Source organism: Battus philenor, unplaced genomic scaffold (assembly GCF_028537555.1).
Source record: "Battus philenor isolate CCGP_79_NKW_IND1 unplaced genomic scaffold, ilBatPhil1.0.hap1 SCAF_11, whole genome shotgun sequence".
Classification (NCBI taxonomy): domain Eukaryota; kingdom Metazoa; phylum Arthropoda; class Insecta; order Lepidoptera; family Papilionidae; genus Battus; species Battus philenor.
The window spans coordinates 12113701-12140802 of record NW_027181673.1 but is presented as its reverse complement, the minus strand read 5'-3'; the positions used below and the strand labels follow the sequence as shown (position 1 = coordinate 12140802).

Genomic DNA, 27102 nt, shown 5'->3' with positions numbered 1-27102 from the left:
AACACGACAACCTCAACACGTTTTTCAGCTCAGCCCATAGGTTAACTGGGTTTATATGTTGTGTTCTTACATTCTTCACTACATTGATTTTCAAATCAACCTCGCAGAGCGCTCTTGTGAAATCACTTTTGCCATCTATTAACTTCAGTCGCAGTTACAACATCCCGAGGGCGATCTTGTATCAAATATTCAAAAGTTCATGCGCTGAGATGTGGAAAAAAATTTGCACGTAATAGACAAGATTTTTTTACCATGTCATATTGAGACAAAACTATAATATGAAACATATGTTATTTAATAAAATATATTATAAATTATTATAAAATATATAATAATTTTTTTGTATAAAATATATAAAATTTAATTTAGTGCAAACCAATTTGCATTTTATATATAAACTATGTAATACAAAATTGACCCAAGTTCTCAGTTTAGTGGTCGTACTGATTATCAATATAATAAGAGTTTCACCGTCAACAGTATATTTTATGTGATACGATTTGACGCGAGTTGAAATGATTGGCGGTTAGTGTCATTCAGATAATATTTTAAATATTATTAACTTTAATTATAATATTCCATAATTAACCTATAGTAATTTTATTGTTTTCAGTTAAGAATTTAGAATTACTGTGTTTGTTCATAGCTTTTATTAGAGCACATAGTCCTAAGTCACAACGTCAGGAACCTTCAAAATTTAGATTAACATCCATATTTGAATCTGCTATACCTGCGGCTGTACATCCTTTGATAGCAGCAGGGTCGAATAGATGTAAGTATAATTAGTTTAGAAGTTGCCAAGACATACTGAAGTTGATCCAATAATAAGCAGTTTTAAATTTTATATTATTAACTTAAATATATAATTATTCATTGTCATTTCAGTCGTCATCGACGTCTACTACTGGACATAGCCTTCTATAGGCCTATGGATTTTCAATAAGTTCTGTTAGATGCAACTAGCATCCAGCATAGTCAGACACTTTAACAAGGTCGTCTATCTACCTTGTTAAGAGATGTTCTACACTAGAGCCCCGTGTTTTTTGTTCCAAAATCTTAAAACACCACTTGCTACTGTCACGCCAACTTGCCAAACCACTGGGCTATATCAATTACTATCATGGGATTACGGTACACCTTTGACTGTCTCAGTTATTACTTTCTGAAAGTGTGTGGGAATGTAGATTATTTAAAACAAGATATTACAAAAAAATTTACAAATATTGCCTGAAGTATTTATTCTACAACATGTCTACATAAAATTCTAGTGAGGTCACCACGGACTGACAAGCGAAGCGTAGGACGGATCTACTTTACTGTTGTTCCTGTTGAAAATCTCTAGATCTTGAAGACCTTTGTCCAACAGTTGATGATCTACTGGCTAAAATTATGATGATAATGATTCACAAAGATGTTAAAGAAACCTATTACATGCTTTTGAGTATTTCCCTTATATATATGACAAAATTTATATTCGTATAAACTTATATACAAGCCTTTTGTCCCAGGCTTTCTTGGTTTTTGTTATTATTATCCTCAAATATCTTGCAAAAATTACGAATTGTTCGTAAGTAGAATATGCCAAAAGTCGGGGACCTTAATAAAATTTTGAATAATTTTTATTAGTGTTGTATATGTTAATGAAAATATTATGACTTACAACAGGTGAGGCCATAAAAAAGTTATTCGGATTAACTTATACTCAAATGCAAGATAAAAATGCTCCGTACGTAAATGAAAACCTCAACATCGACTTCGTTACGAACAAAGGCAGCGTTAAACTCGATGTAAATAGTTCAGAACTACTAGATAAATTGATAGATAATTCAAAAATGACCGTCGTATTAGCTCACGGGTTTTTGGAAAGCTCAGACGGACTAATGGTTAAAGCGGTGGCCGCGGAGCTTTTAAAGAATAAAGATTTAAATCTGTTGGTGTTAGACGGTCGACGATTCATAACATATGAATATTTCCGATCGACAACATACACACGATTTATGGGCGAAAGATTAGGATCACTGTTGAGTGAAAACATTAAAAGTAAGTAACACAAAAGGAAACTTTAATTTTTTTTCATTATTTCAAAAGTAGTCCTTTAAACGTACAAAATAACTATCGGTATTTCATTATATTTTAAAATATTTACGAAACTAACAGAAAATTATATAATAATCCAGTGACATTTCTACTAATAAGTGATATTAATGAATATTTAGGCAATGACAAAGCAACAACACAAATAAAATTAAAGGCAATACTATAGAATACAATTTAAAAAGTTAAGTCATTTGAAAGATCGGAGAAGCTAGAGGCATTGCCACTCATAGTTTGTTAAATATATTTTAAAATTAGACAGATATTTAAAAAATAAAATAATGTCAAATAATTGCATCTAATGCTTATTGCTAGCTCGTTTTATTAAAAACCAATACGTTTTGATGGTAGGTTTGTATTTTTTTTACTTTCAACCATGATAATCAGCTGAAAAGACAAGAAGAATTAATGCAACTATTGACAATTTTCAATAGATAAAGCTAATCCTCCATCTCTGTACGATGTTTATAACTTTCTACTATAAATAATCCGCGACACGAACTTTACGAATGCTTCGTCAACCTCCTTGTGGATGGAATTTAGCAAAATCTGTTTTAACTAACCTTTACTCGACAAAAGGAATATCCTTTTTAAATTCTCGTCTAAATTAGTCTGAAGATTTATGGTTCCTATGATCTCGTGAAAAGTCACTACATAGGATAAAATCTTTTATCTATATATTTATAATATAAAATTTTAACTTTTTATTAATTTCAGATGGCCAGGATTCAAAAAACATTATTCTAATCGGTCATAGCTTGGGCGCTCATATAGTAGGTATAGCTGGAAAAAGAATTCAAAAGCTCACCGGACGAAGTGTTCAACATATAATAGCGCTAGACCCAGCTGGACCATGCTTTAGTAACATAAGTCCAGATAATCGCCTAGATCGCAACGACGCTGCGTATGTTGATGTGATACATACCAACGGTGGCATATTAGGACTGAAAGAACCTGTAGGTAAATACAAGTAGGTAAGAGTTTCGAGACGAGGTAACCTGAGTAAATAAAACAAAGTCTTTACGGTAGATTCTTTTTTACATTTAACACTTGAATTAGAATTCATCTGTAACTAAAAGCATCAATAATAAAAATTTTTGTTTTGCTATTTTTAACATTGTTTTACAGGTCACAAAGACTTCTATCCGAATGGAGGATCATCCCAACCTGGATGTTTCTTGTCCACTTGTGATCATAGCCGAGCGTGGGAGATATTTGCAGAATCCCTAAAATTTCCAGAACATTTTCCCGGTAAGTTTAAATTTTAAGTTTTTATTTTTCAACGTCGGATCTACTTGGGTTTAAATACTGTATTTTTAATAAACTTGTACTAAGTGTTTACATTGAGAGTTACCTTGAGATAGATTATAATAAGCAATTTTTTGTTGCAGTTCTTGTACATGTATGCAAGTTATTTAAACAAAAAGTATATAATTTTGCATGAAATTCAAACCGTTTTATTAATCATTTAAATTCGTTGAAGGCTCTTAAAAAATCATGTATTAAGGTTGAAAGGAGCAGAAAAAGGGCGATCGAAAAAATGAGGTTTGCGAGTATGGATGATATTAAAAAGTTCGCAAACTATGCCGTCTTAAGAGAATCAAACCTGCGACCCACGATCTTAATTCACAGTTCTAATCCACTACGCTACCATTGTTTTCACACGGAAAAAAATAAAACAAGTTGAGATTAAGGTATTATTCATATAGTGAAAATTATTAATTTCAGCTCGAAAATGTAGCAACTGGACGATGTTTAGTGAAGGAAAGTGTGTGAAAAACGAAGTAACCTTTATGGGATTTCGGGCCGGAGAAGGAAGCGCAGGCTCATATTATCTTACCACTAGTTCCACCTCACCTTATGGCCTCGGTGCTGCCGGTAGTGCGTAGATAATAAGTTTGTAAGTTTATTAATAAAATAGATCAAAGCAAAGAATTCATTTGAATATTTTTAAATTAAGAAAAATCAAATACCTATTCTTCTGTACAACTAATATCATGTCACCTACACATAAGACATGATACTGACCTAAGAAAGTAAGGGATTTTCCCACAAAAATGATGCTTTTGAAATTGGAACAAAACAAATAATTCATTTGAATAATTCAAGTAATTTTTTTATTGTATCGGAGAAGGAAAGGCTTAACAAATGTTAAAAGTTATACAGGATGATTGGTTACAGATGTGAAAGCTTTTAAAAGGTAAGTGTGTAACTTATTACTGCCCATGAATATATAATACTATATATAAATATATATATATATATATATATATATATATATATATATATATATATATATATATATATATATATATATATATATAGTACACCCTACGTAAAATGGTTTCAGAAATAATTTATGACATAGATATAATATACTAAGAAAAAGCGTAGTTGTAACTCGGATTAATACATATTGAAATTAATTATCTGTGTCTGCAGACTTTCTTTTCCAATCCTATCACAGTTTATTATTACACTCCTTATTGTACACGCTAGACAATATATACATAATTGCATAAAGTAAAGAAAGAAAAAATAATACATACTCTACAGGTTGATAGGTAAAAGGCATACAAACTTTAAGGCTTTTTGTTTTCAAATGGCATATGCTTTCAACCCTTTAAAGCTTTTACATCGATCGTCCTATATAAGTAAGTAAGAGTATATAGGAACACGGACCACCAACCACGCATACAGGCATCGATTATTTGATCATATTTTTCGAGCTAGTTTGTACGTATCTATGATATATACGAGATAGATCACAACTGGTTTTAATTTCCTTCGCCTACGATGGATAAAATACGTAATAATATACGTAAAAATACGTAAAAATAAGCTTTCCTTTGCCATCCGCAAACCGTCTATATTTGTGACCACAGTGCAACTTTAGAAAGAGAATTGTCTGCATAATATGTTATTATAACTTGAAAATTTTTAGTTTTAAAAATTATGGATGTATCATCTACAAATAATCTCTCTTGCAAGGTAAAGCAAATTACGATAATTTACGACGCAAACAAACGAGGAATAAAGACGGACTTAATATTTAACCTTGAGGGACGCTGTTTCTAACCAACTTCTACCGTTTGGATTTAGCTACTTAAGACGAAAATAACGAGAGTCCTAAAACATATTGTATTAGATATAATATATTATTAATTAATATTGTATTACAACTAAGTCGATCAATTAACAAGCTAATTTACATAAGGCCATAATTTATAATTTTCATAAAACAAAATTTCACCAATCAATATAACACAGGCGAAAATGTATAACACAATAATAATTAGTAGCGGTGCTACAATATGCTCGAACTGGGAACGAATGTAAAAGACGTTGGTATCGCAGCTCAGTGGAGAGAAACCATCAATTGATATCAGTCGTTTGATAATACCAGCCTCTCTCAATCTTAGAGTTCTGAAAAGGTTAACACATGTATAATTATCTAAATATTAAATAATAACTAAAGTATTACAGAGACCGGGGAATAATGTCGCTTTTTTAAGTTAAAATCACACGACTACATATTTAATAAGTTTTTATTTCTTATCAACAATATATTCACCTTCGTGATTAACAACCTTCTGCCATCTAGTATACAAATTTCCAATGCTTGTTAAATACGCCATATATGATATAATAGCTATATATGAAATATGATGCTATAGTTTATATATGAAAGACTTATGTTACTTCTTTACGGTATGATCGTATGGTCACCAATACGCAAACATCAGATATTAGATTTTGATTAGTATTAATATTATTTGATTAATGAGGTTATTTATTGTACTGGTTGTCATTTTCATAAATAAATACCAAATAAATAAAAGTTTACTGAAAGGAAATTTACAACTTTACGATTATCATATTTTGATCAATTAGCATTAGCAACTAATTCTCTAGTGCACAAATTTTAGTGCAATTTCTCTTCAATAAATACAATGTAATCTTTTCAAGAGAAATTAAGAGAAAATTGTAAATATATAATATTTCTTGTGAAAGAAAGAAACTAACCCAATTTTAAATTTTTCAGTGTATCGAAAATGTTTTCCGGCATGTAAATACATCTTTATATTGGAGAATATATCCACTTCTTCTAGTTCACAAATTTCTTCATTTTCAAACGCTGAAATCACGTACAATAAAATATTTTAGCTATAAACATGAACATTTACATCAGCATACATTAGCACGCGTTTTCTTCAAGAATTGGAGCTAAGTTGTATACTATATATACATACACACATATGTGTATATTTATACGCATTTGTGTGTGTAAATATACTACTCAAAACAAAATAGGGCCCACCATCATTTTGCCCCTTAATTTATGTGCATACATGAATATTAAATTTTTACAATTAGTCGATGTTGAATTAGGGTTTTACACATTAAGTAAACACAAAATAACGTTTGAATTGTTTAATTTTATCGCAATACACTCAAATACACATTTTTAGAGAAAATGAGCACTAAGTAGACTGTCAATAAAAACTTTAATAGTCACTGTTTGTTTTTAATAAACTTGCCGGGAGCTTTTCTTTAGTATCGAGTAGGACCTCCTTTGCTCCGTATGCACTCTTTGAGCCTATCTGGAACACTCTCAATCAGATGAGTAATATTTTGGTCAAGTATTCGTTCCCAATAGAGTTTCATCGCGCTTATGAGGTCCTGTTGGCTGTTAACGTGGCTATGGATCTCTTTAAGACTTCTTTTCAATGAATCCCATAAATGCTCAATCGGGTTGAGATCGGGACTCATTGCTGGCCAAGGTAAAACCGAGATATTGGCATCAGAACGTGCCCTCTGAATGACCCTAGCTGTATGCGCACGAGCGTTGTCTTGCATAAACACAAAATTATCACCTACTCTTTGTGAAAATGGGATGACATAAGGTCAGATTACTTGCTCAACGTAACTGGCTGCAGTGACCGTCCCTTCGTTCAAGATCACCAGCTCTGTTTTGCCTAACAAGCTTATACCGCCCCATATCATCACACTCGGGCCCCCAAAACGATCAGTACCGTGCATGCATGGTTCAGTAAAACGTTCTCCTTCTCTTTTCCTCACACGTACACGTCTGTCATCGCTAAAAAACTTAACTTTACACTCATCTGAAAAGAGTACTGTCCTCCAATTGTCCATGGTCCAGTCCAAATGCTAACGCGCAAACCTCAAACGTGTTGCCCGGTAAGCCCTTGTTAATTTTAAACGAATAACACGCATCCTAGAATGTTGCCCGTCCTCGTGGAGTCGATTCCGAATGGTTTGACCACTAACGCGTGTGCCAGTAGATTGCCTTAGCCGGGATTGCAAGGTCCGGGCGGTTGTCGTGCGGTCCCGGCGCGCAGTCAATCGAATGTACCGGTCTTCTTGAGCAGTTGTGGCTCGAATCCTTCCTGATCCAGGTCTTCTAGCCAATCTACCTGTCTCCTGTAACTGCTCCCATACATTTCGAATAGCTCGCCGTGACGCACCAAGGCGAGATGCAACCGATCTTTGCGATTCTCCCTCTTGAAGCAAAAGAACTGCCCTTGTCGAAGTTTCCACATCCATATGACAACGAGAACCTGGCATTGTAATCGGGAATAATGCCGAAACGAAAAAAACACAGCTAAACAAAGTGTGATCAAAGTATTGCGCTTAAAGCAAGACTGAGAACACAAACGATTGAAAATTTAAGAAATGGATAAATTTAAGGACTTTCCTTTTTTGTCTACCCACTTGAAATTAACAAGAAAGTTTACTTTTAAAACATCATAATGAACTAATAAACATGTGTGCTAGAAGTGGTAGTGCTTCATTTTGTCAATGATTAGTATATGAGTTATTTATAAACACGATTAGAGACAAAGTTGCGGTGGGCCCTATTTTGTTTTGAGTAGTTTATATATAGTAATAGCCCTCTATTCATACCATCGCTGGGACTAAAACCATTTCTCAGATAAAGAGTATGCGCTAACGCACTACGCGAGCTCACATATCGAATGCAATTAGATAATCGATGTAGTGTTTATCTACTTAAAAGATTTCCACCTATACATGTACTGACTCATCACAAAATCTTTAGAACTTTAAGGCTTAGATACTTGAAATAAGGTAAAAATATTATTTATGCTATTTATATTTCAGCTAAGAACGGAATTTATGAAATTCTATCGTAAAATGTGAGTGGAAAGGCATTTCAATATATTCGCAGAGCGGGCGTATTATTTTTCTATCATGAATTTTGTCATCATTTTACTTGTTATCTCTGCAGCACTAAATTATCTAGTAAATAATGCTTCTAACGCATTAAGTTTGACATTAAACAATGTGAAAGAAATGTATATTAATAAATAAATTTTACATACAAATGTCACACAAACTAACTTCTCGCAATCGTAGAATAAACTGTAGGATAGTCACACAATAAAGCCGTTTTCTTAGTACGAACATCCTCCAAGCCCGCTGATATGTTAATTGCTTTTGAACGCGATAACCGTTTCTCGATTAAAGTAAGCTTCCTATCAGCAGAATTCACCTGTAGAGCAAAATAAAATAGCCGTTTGGCTTGTAGTGTAACGGATACATTCATAGAGTCTTAACCCTTTAAATTATACCTGCTACATTGATTCTGATATCCTAGTACAGATAGGCATTGCCCGTATTTTTAATCCTAGGTGATTCAAGTTTCTTTTCGATGTGCGGAAATGTGTGGAACTTGTTTTATGACTAATTTACATTATTAATATTATAATGTACACATCAAATTGTTAAAGAGCATTTAAAAGAGTCGCTGTTGTTTATAACCGTCCCTTTCCAGCAGATATGCGTACCATGCCGATGGTAGCTTACTATTTAATGTTAAAACAATCAATAATTCAAATGTGCACATAAATGCTAATAAAGATGTTTTGAATTAGAATTAAACTTTTTTCTCCGCTTCTAAACATTCCTTATACGAATTATTAAACAGTTGTAATTATTTATAGTGATCGCAGTGTATGTTATTTAAAAAATGCCAAATGATTACAATTTGCCAGGAAATAGCATCAAAAGGAGTTTTTCTATAATAAAATCACGCGACTAAAATAAATGTACTAGGTATCCAAACGCATTCAGTTTTGAGAAGAGCCCACAACAACATCTGTCAGGTAATCTTATTGACATTGCTCACACACAAAAAGTTTACAACAATTCACAAAATTGTGTTAGTTACGCATTGAGAATCAAATCTATCTACAATAGTAAATTACGGTCTCATCGCTCAAGAAGAGATAGTATATTAGGAATTTAGGCCGCTAAAAAACGTTCAATGCAGGTTTTTTTTCAATTGGTACGGGTAACCTAGCTGGCTGTTCAGCTATGGTCCTTTATGACTTGTATGGTGATGATGTTTTAGCTATTATTTCACAGCTTGAATGTAAGACTTCCTGGGAAAGGTTAATCTCTAAATTATATTTAATATACTTATATAGTCAAAACAGGTTATCAGCATGTTAAAGTGAATTTAATTTTTGGAATAATAATATGTCATAAAACTATGGTCACAGAGCTTTTGGTACATTTTTGTGTGTCTATGTCCATTTTATTTATTTTTTAATCTCATTTGAGACCATGATACTGTTGACGTTGTGATGTAATAAAAATAATAAATTTGATTTCCGGAAGGCCGTACTCTATCTAATACTTTTAACTTATTTACTACCAAACCAAAAACTAAATGAATAAATATAAAAAGCTTTACTCAGTGGTTCTGAAATAAAATTAATCAAAAATTTTATTAATTTATTTCACTCTTAATTAATAAAATGGTCACTTTAAAAAGTGTTACGTTCGTTATTATATTCTATTGGAATTATTATTTTCAGTACAAAATTTGTCGGGACAGCAAGTTTGGAGATAATTTAATATCGGCTTTACATAATTGTCACATTAGGCTGCATAGATTTTACAATAATCTGTTACTTTTAAAGAAAAAAATCTAATTAGCTGTGATACATATCTCATATTTTATTCCGTCATAGATTTCCTGTCAAAACTTAATAGAATAAAATATTCATAAATTTTGAAGCTACTGTTGCTTCTTTCTCGAATAAGTTCGTGAAAATACTTTACTTATTTACATCTTCTCATTTTTGGACCGTTCAGAACTTTGCAGATTCGTTGAATTCAATGCTCGACGATATTAAACAAAATCGTATTATAAAAAGCTAGACATACTACTTACTCTTCTCTCGGTAGCTAACTTCATGTTTTCCAAAATTTTCAATTCGTAATCACTGTAAACCAGCGCCCTTAAATCCATTCTGCCCTCTTTGTCGGTAACAATGTAGGAAAGAAGGTTAGAGGTGTAGTACGAATAAGTTATGAATGCAAAGATAACGAAGAAAAAATACGCCATTCTTTGGGACCATAGATCGGATGATACTGGAAGAACTGAAATTGTTAAATAATTAAAGTCAAGGCAAGTTCATTGTTGTTCTACGAGCCAATGAAGTGGTCTATATTCGAGATTTCTCTACCAGATGTAATCAGGAATGAGGATATCTGTAGAGAAACGAAAGGAATCGATCTTTTCAGTTGATAGACGCTCACTGCAAGGCACAGGCCACCCGTTAAGATCGCCATCATGACTGGTTCTACGCTGCCCGCAACTTTCGTCCACCTTGTGATGAGCCTGCCCACACTTCGTCTACCGCCTCGTGGTCGCCACAAGATCTTCCGGACTCTACCATCATCGGTTGCACGAGCGATGTACCCCGGCCACTGCCATTTTAGACGAGCAATTCTTAAGGTTACCTCGGTCTTGGTACTTATTATTCGATCTCGCAACAAAACCCCAAATATATCCCTCTTCATTGCTCTCTAGGTGACCATGTGCCTTTTTACGAAGCCCTTCCGCTCCGTGGTTTGACAAGTTAAAATGGCAGTAAATCAGTTATATAGTGCCCAGTACCACAAACCGGTAAGCGCAGCGAAGGATTTCCTCCCGAAAGTTGGATTGACAACCTTGGCAACCTTGTTAAGTCGTCGAAAGATTCTCAATGCAAGCCTCTTTCAACCGATCCTATAAAAAAATCTATGGAGGCTTATGTCCAGCTGCGGTCGTTCTGTGGTATGATGATAAACAAACCCTGAATACCTGACTAACTCAGACTTTTAGACTCAGACTTTTTTTACAGCCATGCATTGTCAAAAAAGCTTGTAAGCTTTGTCTACTTTTTAAACTTCGTCGTAGAGCCCTTAAAAATTATTTCACTTCTACGTAGTTAGTTCCCTTTTATTTTTATATTTTAATGGCTGACGTGCTCCTCAACCGGGCGGTACGTGAAGGAATTTCTAAAATTATACTTTTGAAGAAATTTATTAACCTTCTACGTCGCATTGGACTGTCGCATGGATTGTTGTAGTAAATAAAGAACATTTAGATGATATTATTATTAATTTACAAAAAAACCTTTGATTGATTATAATTAATGCACAATAACACCGTATTAATAGCGCATAGAACGAATGGCCGCTGGAGCCTTCAGGTTATATTATGGAACAGGGACTATGTCCTGTGGACGTCCTATGGCTGTATTAATTTTGATTATGAAGATGAACAATGTATTTTTGTATTTTATTTTATAAGTCTAATCTTCGTATTGTATTAAGTAAATTGACAAGTTTAATTGTTCCAGGTGTACAAACTTAGGTGAATGTATTGCTCGTTTGCTATTAAGTATGATACACTTTATCCAAAAATCAATTGTTTCTAAAATAATAAATAACAATAATTATACGGTAAGAAGCAGCGCTTTTGAAATTAGAATTGCTATGTAATAAATTAATATTTGTTTTCTATCTGTCCCTGGCAGAAGTAATTAGCCAGGCACATGCCTTTACGAAAAAAAGTAAAATCTTTACAAATGAGCTATACCGTTCACCCATTTGATGATTTTACACTTATCTGCAATCATTTTGTATGTATAAAATTTTTTTTTTGGTTTAAATATACTTACAGTGCTGGCAAACGACCCCGATGGTAGTATAAAATTCGTAAATAAAATTACACTCTAAATGTCCGTTCAAACGTTTCTCCCATCTTCGAACAATGTAGAAAATGAGAGTCACCAAAACGATCATGCCTGCAATGCAGATCCACACGGATTTCGCGAACGGAAGGCTGTAGTACGGACGCATCAAGGCTAGGTACTCACGACGAAGTATGAAACCAAATCTGGAACATAATTTATTTGTGTTTTGAGGACTCCGCCTTTATCTCTAGGAAATGGGTAAGAAAAATAGATAAAGAGAGTATCGCCTCCCTCGTGGCAGACGATGAGTGTCGTCCTACATTTCTCAGAATTTACAGACAGTGCAGTAGACCGTCAATAACAAACAACAACAAACCGGTCGGGTAGTTTGCTACAAAATAAACAAAAGAAAAAAATTCTACATAAATAAATAAATATATAAAAGTGACAATAAAAAAGCTTAATTTTAAATTGAAATTATTATTAAAGAAAACACAATAAAAGATGTTTTGAAAAACCTAATGCTACTAGGAATATAGATGAGAGAAAAAGGGTGATGTGTGTAAAAGATTAGAAAGAAATGAATACAAGAAAAAGTGTGGGATGTAAGAAAAGAGAAAAAGAAATTGTGAAAAGACAAAGGAGAAAGATTAGAAAAGTATACAAAATTAAAAAAAAATATTTTAATACGAAATTAGAACATTTAATGGAATCAGGTGTTATTTTACGGAAGTCCATCCTAAGTAAGAAAAGGACCAATATTTAGCCACTTCCGCACATGCAGTGATAGTTGTGCAACAAAGTGCTCCGCCCGCCAGCTCGCTGATAAATGCGCATGCGGCAAACAGTGCCACACCGATTAGTGCCAAATACAGAGACTCTATGTTTAGCACTAATCGGTGTAACATAACTCCTGAAGATGCCTCGTGGGGAGGTGAAACACGTGTTGAGTGATTGAACGGTGGTAGTTGTGTAATTCGCATTGAAACGAAATAGCGTGCGTGCCCAAAAACGTGATGAAACAAACCGCTAGACAAAATTAATAATTAATACGATAAAAATGAATCCTCGTTTCCCTTGATAATACCATAACTTGAGAATAACCTAATTGATTTAATCGTAATTTTTCATGAGTTTCAAAATATTCCGAAGAAATTTAATATCGAAAAAAAAAAGAAAGAATTAGAAAATTCTTTAAAAAAAACTACTGAATCAACACATATGCTAGTTTGCTTGCTGAAAATTTACTTTGTAACTTCGGTCTGCATTTATCAATAATAGAATATGTTATATTTATTTCAATTTTAATCAATAAATAAGTTGATCGCTCTGTATTAATTCGTTTTCTTTGTTTCTATTGAAATTCGACAAGCCAATTCGGCACGGCCACTTCCGGCAGCACAAAGTCTGACGAACAAGCTAGTTAGTAAATGAAAACAAAATTACCTCCAAACAAATACGGCTTCTATTGGAGTCGCGTGGTTTAGCAATTCGTTAGTTACGGCCATTAACTTGAGGTAAATATCGCTTGTACCGTTCACTTGCGGATAGAAGTTGATTTCTCTGTCAATTGTCGCACTCCGGTTTAGTTCTTGTGTCATGAATGTAATACTGAAAAATTTGTATACTTAATAATTCAATCGAAGGTAACTAATTATCATCTCCAACCTTAATATGTGATGACGAATCAATTTTAATATTTCTCGTACATATGGAAGTAAGTAACAAATCCATATTTCTTATTATGATCATAATGTGTTTTCTATAATTATTATTAAGATAATTAAACTTAACAAAGGTATGTGGTCTGGTTCTGAGGTATCTCATATATAATCACACTTTATGCCTTAATTGTATAGTATGACCCCTGCTCATAAACAAGTTTCCAAAGGATAGGCAGCAGTGTTCTCTGCGTACCACACTGCGTTCGCCGACTCGTTTGCCAAGTGCGGCGATTATAGTATATCCCCCCAAAGAAATCAATGGCAGAGGCTCATACCTTGCTATGGGCGTCTAAGGGCTGAAAGAGGAAAGGTTTGCGGTAAACATGGGTGTATTTCATTAGAGAACGCGATCTTTCAAATTACTATGGTGGACCACCACGTTGTAGCGAATACAGTCTTCAAATAACCCTAGAAGAAATATTTCTAATAGGATGTCACCGACTGATGAACAAAGACAACTAAATTAATTTCGGTGAAGATAAACCACTTCCAATTCATCGCCGTTCGAATAATCTTCTTATCACTTAACAGCATAACAACGTCTTCATTGGTCGACGAGATGATCCTTTCTTATGCCATCAATGTATCGTCATTTATTTTCCACAAACAAGCAACCTATTTTGAGGCTCTCCTTCTTTTCTCAAAATTACCTATTTATCAAAAATTACTACAATAATAAATTCAATAACGTGAATTACAAGACGGTAATATTATCACCATCATTTCAGTTGTATCACGTCCACAGCTGGGCATAGACCTTCCCCATAGATTTACAATAGGACCAAAGGAAGAGGGCCTGCATCCAGTGACTTCCGACTATCTACGTGTTCATGTTGTCATGTGCTATATTCATAGTGCTTTCTTCAAATCTGCGATTTGCAATTGTAAATCAATCTATAAGACTATCTTCGTAAAAGACATACTAATATATAGATATAACATTACATATTACTTTTAAGATACTATATAAAATTATTTTTAAATGTTACACAGATGAAGCAAAATAAATATCTGTTAACAATAATAACTTACTTGAAGTTAAACATTTGTTGAAGCGTAAGAAGAACTCTGCAACTTAGAGCATTCTGTCTCCACACTGGGTCGAATTGATGAATTATTTCTACTTCATCCACATAGTAACAGTTAAAAAGAGTTGCAACTTTAAATGTTTCGTTCATTTTTAACTAATTAAATATATTATTAACGAGATATATTTTAACGATCTTTTTCAAACTTTTTTTTTTAATTTTGTCATATTTTTTTATTGCATTTCTAACATGTATTTTTTAAATTGTTTTAATTTAAAAGTCGCGCGAATGAAGTAATGTTTTTCAAGCGAAAAATATTCTTACAATACGGTTAACGGACTACATACTAAATGGATAAATTTTTAAAGACTTCGGTCGAATAACATAGTTAATGGCAAGCAAACACATCGTATGTAAGACTGATTGATATAAACAACGTTTACAGTAATGAAAATCAAACATTCGATGGTTTTAACAACGAATATTCAAGGACCTTTCAATATTATCGTTTAGATATATATTCATATACCACTTTAAAGTCAAAACATATTCGAAAGGATGCGATTGCAGACAATTAGTGAAAACGTGAATTGTTGATTTTTGGTATCGGGGAAATAAATCCACAATGCAAGTAAAGCTTTCACTAATATTACTATTGCTTTTTTAATACTATATCTCTAAAAAGAAAATCATGTAACGCAAACATAAATACTTGATTTAATGAGAAGGCATCCTTAATATAAAATATCAACGACATACACAGAAAACTAGTGGGAAATTATTACTTTTTTCAATTTTTAATTCAGAATCTATTTAAAAGTTAATGCCTTCTTTAAATTGACGTTGATTGAAAAAGAATGAAAGCCTGAAAAAGATTGAAAGCTTTTAAATCTATTGTCAGACTTTCTATATAAAGCGATTATTCTTATATACGTTCCATTTATTAATTAATAAATGTAAATAAGAACTTAACAATATTAATTAATCACATAATTTACTGGAACAGATAGTAATATTAAAATAAACAAATTAAGTTTAATTATTGTTAGTGACCAATAATAAATAATAAATATATGTAGTAATCCGAATTTTCTAAACCCTTTTTCTTACTTAATTAATATTTTGTTATTTATTATTTCTGAAACCATTGATTTTAGATAGAGTACCCTACACGCTAAATAAAAAAACTCTAAAACTTTAACACCTGTGACCAATCCACCTCCCTAAACATGTACACCAAAACTAGCGAAGGTAATTTTTTCAATGTCCTATGACCTATCTTAAAAATATTTATCTTATTATGGCATGTAATTTATAAATTCATATACATAAATTATTAATTATAAACACAATTAATAACAAAAACCAAACAATTGACGACAACTTCGTAGCTTTCAAAAGCGAAATCGAGCCCTCTCGAAGCTTTCGTAATAATTTGAAAGTTTCAAATTGCGAAGACTGAAAAGTGCAGATGAAAATAACTTTTTAAACGACCGATGTTGATTGTGATATACAAGTTTTGTTTCGAAACATCTTTGAACTTTTCGAAAGAGTTTCTCTTTGCTTTACGATTAACCAATACTTGTACGATTGCCGATATGGCTTAACTTAAACATTTTATAAGGCTTTCGTTGGTTTCCCAATATTGTTTCGCGGAACGTATAATTTAAAATCGTTCTTATAGAGTTAGCAACTAATAATCTGAGAGCAAGAAAGAGAGAGATGCTCAGAGCTTCACTGCGACATTAAATCATAAATAAGGAAACTCTTAGGATACTGACGTTGATTCTTTGTTCATCTGAAGTGGCGGGGCATATCGTTCGTGCAACTGACTGTCGCTAGAGCCGAAAAGCTCTCCATTGGCGACCACGAATTGATTAGATTAACGTGGGTAGATGATACCGACTTAGTCAAAGTCATAGGATGTCGCTGGATATAGGCAGTGCAAGATCGGTCATTGTGGAGATTTTTAAGAGAGGCCTTGCAGTGGGCGTCTACCGGCTGATATGATGATAATGATGACACCTAATTTCTCATCTAGTTTTAGGTATTATTTTATTATTAATGCTTTACTCAAACCAATAACTTTGTAACGAACAAAACCGCATCGGGTGGAGTTGATGAGTAAATTCTTGGACATTATTAAGCTTAGTATTATTAATTGATATGCACTTCGTAAATGCAATAGCGTAATGGTGGTATAAAGTATCCACAGCGAGGTGATCCAGGTAATAATTATGAATTACTACTCAGGAAGTATCGTCTATTGTCTCTGAGATATTTTTGCTGTTAGCCTTACGGCTTTTACAGCTTCATGGAAATCGAGTTCACGGAACGGAGGGGTCCGTGAACTATATAGAACTAAAGGATTCGGGGGATTCGGGCTTTCGAACCTGCATTAAGCACTCAGTTGGAGGATGAGGAAGTAACAGCGAGGCAGTAGCCGCGAGGCAGTAACAGCGAGGCACAAGAGGACACAAACCTCGCGCGACCCAGCCGGCCAGCAGAACTCGCGTCGAGCGCGCTTAAGTCTGATCGAGGCAGTGTTGCTAATCGTGTGCTGAGGAGTTAAGTGTGGAGGGCAGCGTGGACCACTCGGCAATCTAAGAAAGGTTACCGATCCTACCTCGGGTCGCCCACGCTGTTCGCGGCGGCGGCGTCTGGAGACGTTTACATAGCGGACGGTGGGGAAAGTTGTGCTTGATTTTTGAGCATCGCACTCGTTTTTTCGTGCGGTGAGCGGTCGCCAGTGGAGACAACAAAGAAGTAACCATTATCGAAAAAAAAAAACAATCATGAGCTAGCCAAAACAAAGTGCCTATCAGAAGGTAGCCATTGCGAAACCAATAATGAAGTACCAATGGCAAGGTTGCGACCGAAAGTATATTGTAAGCAAATAATGTCAGAAGAGCCCAATTGGATTGAAACTAGAATCAGATTTAACTCCTCTCTATAAACACCCTATATCTTAAAACTTCAAGGATTTAAAACGCGTCCTGATTTCAGAAGATCCCACAATAAACAGAGACGAATTATTTTCATGGTCACTTTTATCGAAACAAAGCATATTTCGTCAAATTTACCAAAACAGCAAACAAAATAAATGGAAATATAAATTGGCTTTACGTAAACTCTACAAAACTGTTTAGTATATCACAAGCCATGAAGCCTGATAACCGTCGTTAAAAATATTTTACTCTCCAATCACGAAAGTTTACGTAATAGAATCATATTTAAAAATAATATTATAAGAAAATTCAAAACCTGTGCCGAATTATCAATGTTCAATAAACTGTTATAAATTAAACAAAAAGTTACTATTAAATTAATTAAATCTATTTGGCAGTCATTTCAGAGTGTCGGTAACAATTAGCAATGTACAAAGTCTTACAGATAAAGATATTATTAGACTGAGATTCTTTATACGCACATAACTTAGATGTTGTTTCTTTTGTGTACAAAACCTTTAGTAAACGTGTGGTATAGTTTGATTCTAAATTCTACGTAGGTACCTTTCCGATGTATATATATATATATATATATATATATATGTATGCATGTATATCTATTTATATATATACATGTGTATATATATAGATGTATGTTTATATTTGTGTTTATATTTATATAGGTATGTTTATTAATTTGTAGAGGTTGTCTGATAGGGATCGCCTTGAGCGATAAAACCGCCTGTTTTACCTTATGAACTATTTCTGTTTTTTAGATTTTATTCATTATTTACTGTCTATGGTGTGAAAAAGGCTTAAATAAATGAAAAAATAAATAGGGAGTTAAACGTGATAAAAAAGTCATAAGATTTTCGAATCCTCATACAAGACCTTGATGTATCAAGAATTACGTCACAGAAATGTGATCTTTCATTTTGAGCCTTATTAGCAAGCTTACAGTAGCTCATTATGCCATGAAGGCTATATTTAACATTCCTTTATTAGATTGTGGAAGAGATCGAGGAATGAGGACATCCGAAGTCGAAGAAAAGTAACCAACGCAGAAGTATGAATTGGTACATTGAATTGCAAGTGGGCAGGCCACATAGCAGAACTAATAGCTGCTGGGTTCTTAATGTTATACAGTGAATACAGGGGACCAACAAGCGCGGCTTAGGAGTTCCTTACATAAAGTTGTGAATGTCGTTGAAGGAGGCTGGATGCCGTTTCAATCAAACATTTTAAATCTATAAGAAGAATATAACTGAGATATAATAACAGAATTATCTTACTGAAGTATGAAAACTCCAGCCAAAAATAAAACAAGTTACTGAAAATTTATTTTAAACAAAAAAATTTACATTAATATTGACAGACATTGATTCTTATCTTATTATCCAGGTTTAGATCAGGTGAGGACTAACGCCTACATAGATACGACAGACGAGAGAAAAATATCAATATCTATCATTGATCGTATTAACGTAATAAGATGAAACATTTATTGTTAAAGTATAAAAAGCAAAAGTTAGAAAAAAAAAGAAAAATTTTATTACGATTAGGCTATTTATCAAAACAAAGTTAAATATTAGTAAATAATTATACACATCTCTTTAATTCTTTGTTTTTTAATTTTCATTAAATTACATTTATTTTGTTATATTCTATTTATATATTTAGTCACTCGTTTGTTTGTTTCGGCTAATCTCTGAAATAGCTCAACCGATTTTGACAGGACTTATACTGGCAGGTAGCTAATGTAATAAAGAATAAATTAGGCTACTTTAATTTTAGAAAAATTCTTTAACGAAAAAAAATTAATGAACTATTTAACCTTTTCATTAAAAACCACGCGGATGAATTCACAGGCATAGCTAGTTAACAGATAAAAGCCTCAGCTCTCGGTCATAATTACACTTAGCTAAGCTCATAAGTCGAAGAAATATACAAAATAGAAATCGTATTACTTGAGCCCATTATCTCACAAAAGGCTACTATTTGACATTAATTTCATAATATTTATTTATATTATTTGGACATATGTACATAATAAATACATCACCACTAAGTTAATGCTAAATTAATGTTAATGCTTAAATATAAAGCTAAAATAATAAAATAATTTTGAGAATTAAGGGGAATAAAAATGAGTAAATGTCACTGTCGTGTGATTAAGAAGTGGCAGAAGAAAAATATATATATATTTTTCTAAATGACTTGGTCCCGTGTCACGTGAAAGCAAATCCTGTCATAAGTAATTTGCATCTGAAATAAGTAACATTATTACGTAATTTAAAAAAAAATTGAGTCGCGCACTTATTTCAGGCACACGGATTTCTATGTGATCCAGATATTTCTGACTGCATTTAGCCGTTGAGCGCTTAATTACACATATTTATTATGATAATAACAACAATTTAATTTTAGTATGTAATGATATAGTGACTGAAGCACTAAAAGAAAACGATTTGATTAAAACAAGGTTGAATTAAGGATCTAATACATCAACTTGTAATATACGTGACATATATATAATATAGTATTACCCGGGAATCAATTACTCTACTGTTTAAGGGACATTTATGTTAGTAAACCTAACTGGGTTGGAGTTGGTGTGGATTCTTCTCAGAACAGAACGCGTTCAGAACGATTGTAGCTACTTTGATATATTTATATCCATCTATGTACGCTTTAAAAAAATTCTATTATTTAAAAAAAATCCAAACCATGATTAACGCTTTCTAGTTAATATGGAGTCGCACATTCTGCGAATCAAAATTTTAGATAATGTTTTTTTTCACAACTACATAATTTTGAACCCTATATCACGGCCTGATTTCAACAAGATGGCGTAATATGCCATACAATTAATGAATCATCAGCCTTTGTAAATTTAGTGGAAAACTAATGTAGTTGAAGGAAGACACATTCCACGGATCCCAGATCTCATGCCAATGCATTTTTTTCTAGAGGGCTCATGCAATGTTTGTTTCCATAAAACGATGACGATTGCCAAGCTCAAAAATAAATTACGGGAAGAGTTGTCCGCGATCCTGAGAGGGATGGCAGCGATTTTCACGAATTGCCGATCTATATTCAATGAGTGTTTACGTTTAGATGTCACAGACTTTTTTACGCTTTCAAATTCTTACGTGTTTACACTTCTTTGTTAAGAACAGTTTTATAACTAATACTCCAAGTATTAGTTTTAAAACTGTTTAAAATCCTTTCAACTTAATGGCCTGTATAATATTTCTTTTACAAATTAATAAACATATTGTGATCATCTCCAAATTTTGTTAAATATTATCGAATAACCAAAATATAAAGAACATTATTAAAAGTATGCAACAAGAGGTGTTATTAGAAAAGGGAATGGCCATTATTTTTTATTGAACATAAGGAACGTCTATGCGCAGCTAAAAATTTATTTTCGAACCTTTTCGTGATAATGAAACTGGGAATATGTGATATCCGTTGTTCCGTCACAATGTCTTTTAAAGATAGGCAAAATAGAACAGAATTGATACGGTGAAAAGAGCTACACAAGTTTTCACGAGAATTCCATAAAAGCTATAGATCGGCTAATGAAGCTTGTAGCATGTTTATCCAAAAGATAAATCACGCTTTTCTTAAAATAATATGAACACTAGTGGTAATTTAGTTCTTAATGAAGGGTAAAAAGGAGTAATATTAGATATATGTTGATTTCTTTGAATTCATTTCTTAGAATTGAAATCCTAGAAACGAGAATATGTAATGCTTCACGGGTAGCAATTGCAGATATTCTAAAATAAGTCAGTGACTAGCATATATATGTTGGAGTGTAATTATCAATTAATGGTTAATATATAGCTATACATACATACATTCTTGACAGAATAGTTTTGTCGCATATTTCTAGGGCGAAAATATTTGATGTAACTAGCCTAGCCACTTTGAAGGCCATTTTATTTATTGACTAAATGTGCAATAAATAAACTAATTTTAAGATAGATGATTTTGATGATATAGATTGATACAGCTGATAAACGACAATCAAAATTTATAGCGCTTTACCCACGAGTATCAAAAACGCAAAGCTGCAACTGTCAAACGCCCATAGCTATTACGAACTATCAACAACGTAAAATTTTAATCATCATTTCAAACACGAGACGTTCTCTGCTGGACGTAGGCATCGCCCAAAAATTTCTAATAGAAACGTTTAAAAGCGGTCTGCATCGAGCGTTTACCAAACACCTTAACACAGTCATCTCTCCGCCTTGTAGACGGCACACGCTACATTTGCCGTTTCCAGGTATACACTCCATAGCCTGAAGGCCCCAGCGACTATCCACCAGCTAAGTAGCCTGCCACTGCCACCTCGACTTGCATATACCCTGAACTATGTCAGCTGTTTTCGCTCATTAATAGTTACGAGTAAATCTTAGATATGTAGAAGCGAGCTACAAAAATCAATGTGATATGTATATTTATCTAACACTTGTTTTACTACGTACAAAAGAAACATAGTACCAAAGTCATTATCAGTTCATCTTTTGGGAGATGCAAAGATAAAGGTAATGACTGGATAAAACTGTAAATTGTAAATTATGATACGATTAAAGATAACAAAATATGGATCACACTACAAAACCCTAGACATAAAACACAAATTTTATGCGTGAATAAATACGTTTACATTTTAATGTTCATCATTTACGTTATTCATATATAAGAAATGGTACAGTAGTTAGTGCAAAACTTAGTAATAAACATAGACTAATGATATTCTATTATAACGGCCACTCTGTTTTGACAGTAGATAAAGCAGGTTCTGTGTACACAATTACACTTAATTTTGATCATACACCAAACGTGCAATATGACAGCTATTCTAGATCATTAAGATAATGCCTAACTGATTGCGACTACCATTACCCGCATTAGCGTCTATTATCACGCATGTTCATTTGTTTACATTATAGGTAACATGAATCTAACGTACTTGTATAATAAGATGAAATAAAATATAGAATAGATACAGTTTTATTAGACCGAATTTTCAAAACTCTTTTATATCAGCATTCTTATACTTTTTTGTACTTCTACTCATTTCATACTATGGTCTAAAAGAAATTGCCTCGTGTTATAAAACCGACCATTTTCCTTTTTATTATATATATATTTGTATATATATATAAACAAATATGCATATCATCACTTCAGCTGTGGGAAGTCAAGAGCTGGACATAGATTCTACAAAAACGGTTACCAGTGGCTTGCATCCAGCGTCTTTCCACGACCTTAACAACATTTCCACGTCTTCTGTTTCTTTTCAGCCGATCGAAGCCAATTGCAAGGGCTTAAAGTCCATTACTGTGGCCAGCCCTGTGGTGATGTCGTCGACCCACCTAGCGAAATGCCCACCCACACCGCGCCTATTGGCTCTTGATCACCACTCAAAAACTTTTCAACCCGGACGTTTATAAATATGTAATAGATTTCAATACATTGACACAAGTTTGTCAAAACACTATTCTTCAGGCGTTTAAGCCTTTTTACATTACCATGTTCCATAATCAAAAATGATCTTTTCAATAGAGCTGAGCTCCGGGTCATAACACTCATATATTCTGTAAATATTTATAAAACATCGGTTTTATCTTATGTAATTATAAATTTTTCAGTTTCACGATCCACGCATTGTCACAGCCGTGGTCACGTTCTGTATGTCAATTATTTCAACAGATATGGAATTGCATTTGACAGCTTGTGCGTCGTGTATCTAAAAATATACATTGTAATTCAATTTAAATAATATAAAAGAAACCCAATGGTTTAACAGATATTGCGAAGTTTATCATTGTTAGTTTGTTCATAATTTAAATTCGTAATTCAACTAATGACGAAATAAATTATATTCAGATACGAAAAGAAAAAAGAGTAGAGAAGAAAATGTAGATAAGTTGAAATTTATTAACTTCGAATTAAAAAAAAAAACTTAAGTATAAGTAGCGCGTGTAATGCAATGTTTTGGCCACACTGCTCTAAAAGCTAACCTCAACTTCAAATATAAGTTCAAAAATGTTATAACGAAGTATTGGAAAAGAGAAAAGAAAGTAACCATTATCCTCACCGATTCAGCCGTGGAATCTTCACTACTGGACATGGTCTATTCTAAACATTTTGTCACAAATGGATCGTTGGGAAACATTAACAATTAGTAACTTTCAACAACCTTAAAAGGTTGTCGCAATCAAATATCAAGGACATGCTGGTGTACATCCTACGGCTAAAATAATTATGAATAATGGGTGACCGAGAGACCAAAATTCTATACTATGAGAAGACTAGATATCACAGGAGCTGGAGATAGTAATTTGCATAAATACAACAAACATTGGTAAACGATAGACACAGCTATTTGAAGGAGGATTCAGTAGGAGCCAGTAGGGAGTAGGAGTAGTAGAGATGACAAGAGAAAGAAAGAAAGTCTCCTAACGCAATTGATAGACCATTGCTTTAGTTAGATAAACCAATGTGATTATTTCAAATAAATGTTTTATTATTAAAGGAATCGAATAAGGAATGAGGAAATTCGTAGACGGGTGAAAGTAGTCGACTTAGTCCAGTTAATTTACATGTGGAAGTGGCGGCAGGCAACATAGCGCGCAAAACAGGAAGCCGCTGGGACTTTATTAACATTATAGAGTGTAGACGACGGATCAGCAAGCGCAACGTAAGACGTCTCTCTGCAAAGTGGAAAGATGATATTTTCAAAGTCGTCGAAAGACGCTTGATGTAAACTGGTCTAATTGGAAATCTATGAACTTTTTCAAATAGTACACGTTCTATAACTAAAACGATGATTGATTATGAATAAGACAATTATATAATACTGATATTTATTATTTAAGGCAATGATGCTGAATAAAAAATATAAATTTTTAGGATTGAAAACAAATTTATCATAATACTTATTACCCGAAAATCGGGAGCCAAATTAAAAAAAAGACAGCTAATGACCATCAGTTTAAGTCTGACGTCTAAAATGACGATGATTTTTGAAGGATTAATCCATATATTACTAAAATTGTTCAAAACATGGTCACTGTACTCTACGAACTTCAGGCTCACTAGTTATAGACAATTTGTAATGACATGTAATCAGAAACCATGTCAACCTTAGAAAACAATGACAATCACGTTTCTAATCATGCTTGCTTTGCTTCACTAAGAACAGTTTGAATCTCTCTTTTTAACCTACCTTAAATATATCTAAGTTTAGGAAGTAAGTCTTATAAGTTACTTTGAGATCATTAGACATTATCATATTCACCGTTATATATTGTCATATATGACGCTATAATGTTTTAATGTATTGTGTTCTATTTTTCATTTCGATATCGGTCCAAAACATAAAATACTATTAATTTTGTGTTCTAATTAAAAACTGTACAAAAAATAAATAAAACTATTAAAAACAAATCGAAGGAAGACGCCCGACGCAGGCCATTGCATGTCCAAAAATACTAACTATTTTTGTTTATAATTGAAGAAAAGTTCACAAAGTAAATTTTAAATATGTTTGTACTCGTTATATATAGTGTGTTAACGTGTACAACAATAATTTAAAGAATAAACTGAATACACAAGGAATGTAGAGGAATATTTCGAAATAAAGTCAAGAATTTACAGTAATTACAACAGATAGAATATACTTTTATGTTTTTCATATATTTATATGCAGTGAGGTAGAGTATTCTGACATTGCATTGACGTCAAGTAAGAAGAAAATACGTTATAAATTATTTCAGATAAAACAGCCCGTCTTCGAAGTGATGCATTCACCAAGCCGCCAACCATCAAGCTATTGCAATGTTAATTAAGCATATAACATAAATGTATTTTAATTTGTTTTCAGAAGATAGGTATCAATATTTTCTACGTACCATAATACGACACTGCGATCTCCAACCCACCTGACAAGTTTGGCGATTATGGAATATCCCCCCACCGATACCTTTGGGGGAGGCATCTGCCTTGGAGCGGACCTGTATGGGCTGAAACGATTACTCTCGAATATTAATAAACACACAACTATTGAGATCACGTTTTTTCCACTAATTTGTTTTATCAATATCTGATTACAATCGTATAACTGTCCCATAGATATCTTCGGATGAGGTTTATGCCTTTGAGTGGGCGTCCATGGGCTGAAACGACGATATTGCATCACTTAAGTTTCTGGCATGCTGCAATAAGTGTCACAGTTGTGGATATTTAGACGTGGATTTTATAACGAAGTGATATGAATTAAGAGGCAAAAAATATTTTTATACATAAAATTTGCCTAATCTTTAGATTTGTTCTTTGAATAATCAAAAAAATTTAGGCATCTCTTAATACATTATGTATTTTAATCGTACTAGTTCTCAAAGTTACTTCAAAAGGTTTTATGACAGTTGTCTCACAAACTGAGAATTTTATGCAATACTTATTGTCATCATAAAATATTAAATGTCTACTATATTCTGTGACAAGAAGTGGTTAGACTAATCATCAACATTTTATCTGTAAAGACCTCCATTGCTGGATATCTGCCTCTCCTATAGCCTTCCAATAGGATCAATCGAAAGCAGTCTATGTCCAGTGACATTCTACGACTATAACAAGGTTTTTGTCCACTTTATAGGACATTCTATGGTCCGCTTACTTGTCCATGGAATCCGCTTCAGAATCACAAAATGGCTACATTATAATATCTTAATTTCTACTAAACTTTTCTTTATTGTGTAACAAGTTACATCGTAAAATGGTTTGTTGTATATCTAACATAAAAATTACATATATCTGAGTTCCTACACTGCGGTGACCTAATTACTTCTGAGAAATTATAGAAATTAGTTACAATCTTATTTTTAAATTACAAATGTACCGTTGAAAATATAAAATTCTAACTCAGTATTGTGATCTATAGATCACCAGGGATCCGCACGTGGAATAAGTGTCTTAAGGATAACTTTTATTATCCTATAAAACACTTTAACTGCTTGAAATTCGTGAATTTTTTGTAACAATCTGTATAGTTTATTCAATGAAAAAGTCTGCTATGCGACACGAAGGCGACTATTTTTGAGCTAAATAGTATTTTTATATTTTAACTAAGAGGTATATATTTTATTTTAGAAAATGTATGTTCAGTATTACTTAGATAATTTACATTCAATGTTCCAATGATTTTTATTTATTATAATAAAAACGATTTACGACTTCCTAGATGATTTACAATAGGCAACAATTCGCT

At 32.9% G+C, this 27102-nt stretch overlaps 2 protein-coding genes across 2 annotated transcripts; one reads left to right on the top strand and one right to left on the bottom strand.

Moving 5' to 3' along the window:
* Positions 1-515: 515 nt before the first annotated feature.
* Positions 516-3983, top strand: LOC137932306 (phospholipase A1-like). Its single transcript, XM_068775913.1, has 6 exons — positions 516-525; positions 614-772; positions 1666-2040; positions 2812-3054; positions 3223-3345; positions 3823-3983. The coding sequence occupies exons 1-6, from the start codon at positions 516-518 to the stop codon at positions 3981-3983; spliced, it is 1071 nt and encodes a 356-aa protein (XP_068632014.1).
* A 1314-nt stretch (positions 3984-5297) lies between these two features.
* Positions 5298-15012, bottom strand: LOC137932295 (ionotropic receptor 75a-like). Its single transcript, XM_068775904.1, has 7 exons — positions 14867-15012; positions 13557-13721; positions 12096-12313; positions 10319-10527; positions 8479-8629; positions 6121-6232; positions 5298-5520 (listed from the first exon to the last, which is right to left on the bottom strand). Exons 1-7 carry the CDS (start codon positions 15010-15012, stop codon positions 5298-5300), a joined length of 1224 nt encoding a protein of 407 aa, XP_068632005.1.
* Between the last annotated feature and the right edge of the window lie 12090 nt (positions 15013-27102).

What these genes read in the sequence shown, in the direction of transcription:
- LOC137932295 (XM_068775904.1), bottom strand. Translation starts at nt 15,012, where the DNA reads ATGAACGAAACATTTAAAGTTGCAACTCTTTTTAACTGTTACTATGTG. An exon ending in GAAGCCGTATTTGTTTGGAG is followed by an intron (nt 12,314 to 13,556) that starts GTAATTTTGTTT and finishes ATTATGTTCCAG; the next exon opens with ATTTGGTTTCATACTTCGTC. An exon ending in TTATTCTACGATTGCGAGAA is followed by an intron (nt 6,233 to 8,478) that starts GTTAGTTTGTGT and finishes ACGTGATTTCAG; the next exon opens with CGTTTGAAAATGAAGAAATT.
- LOC137932306 (XM_068775913.1), top strand. An exon ending in AGCAGCAGGGTCGAATAGAT is followed by an intron (nt 773 to 1,665) that starts GTAAGTATAATT and finishes GACTTACAACAG; the next exon opens with GTGAGGCCATAAAAAAGTTA. An exon ending in GTTGAGTGAAAACATTAAAA is followed by an intron (nt 2,041 to 2,811) that starts GTAAGTAACACA and finishes TATTAATTTCAG; the next exon opens with ATGGCCAGGATTCAAAAAAC.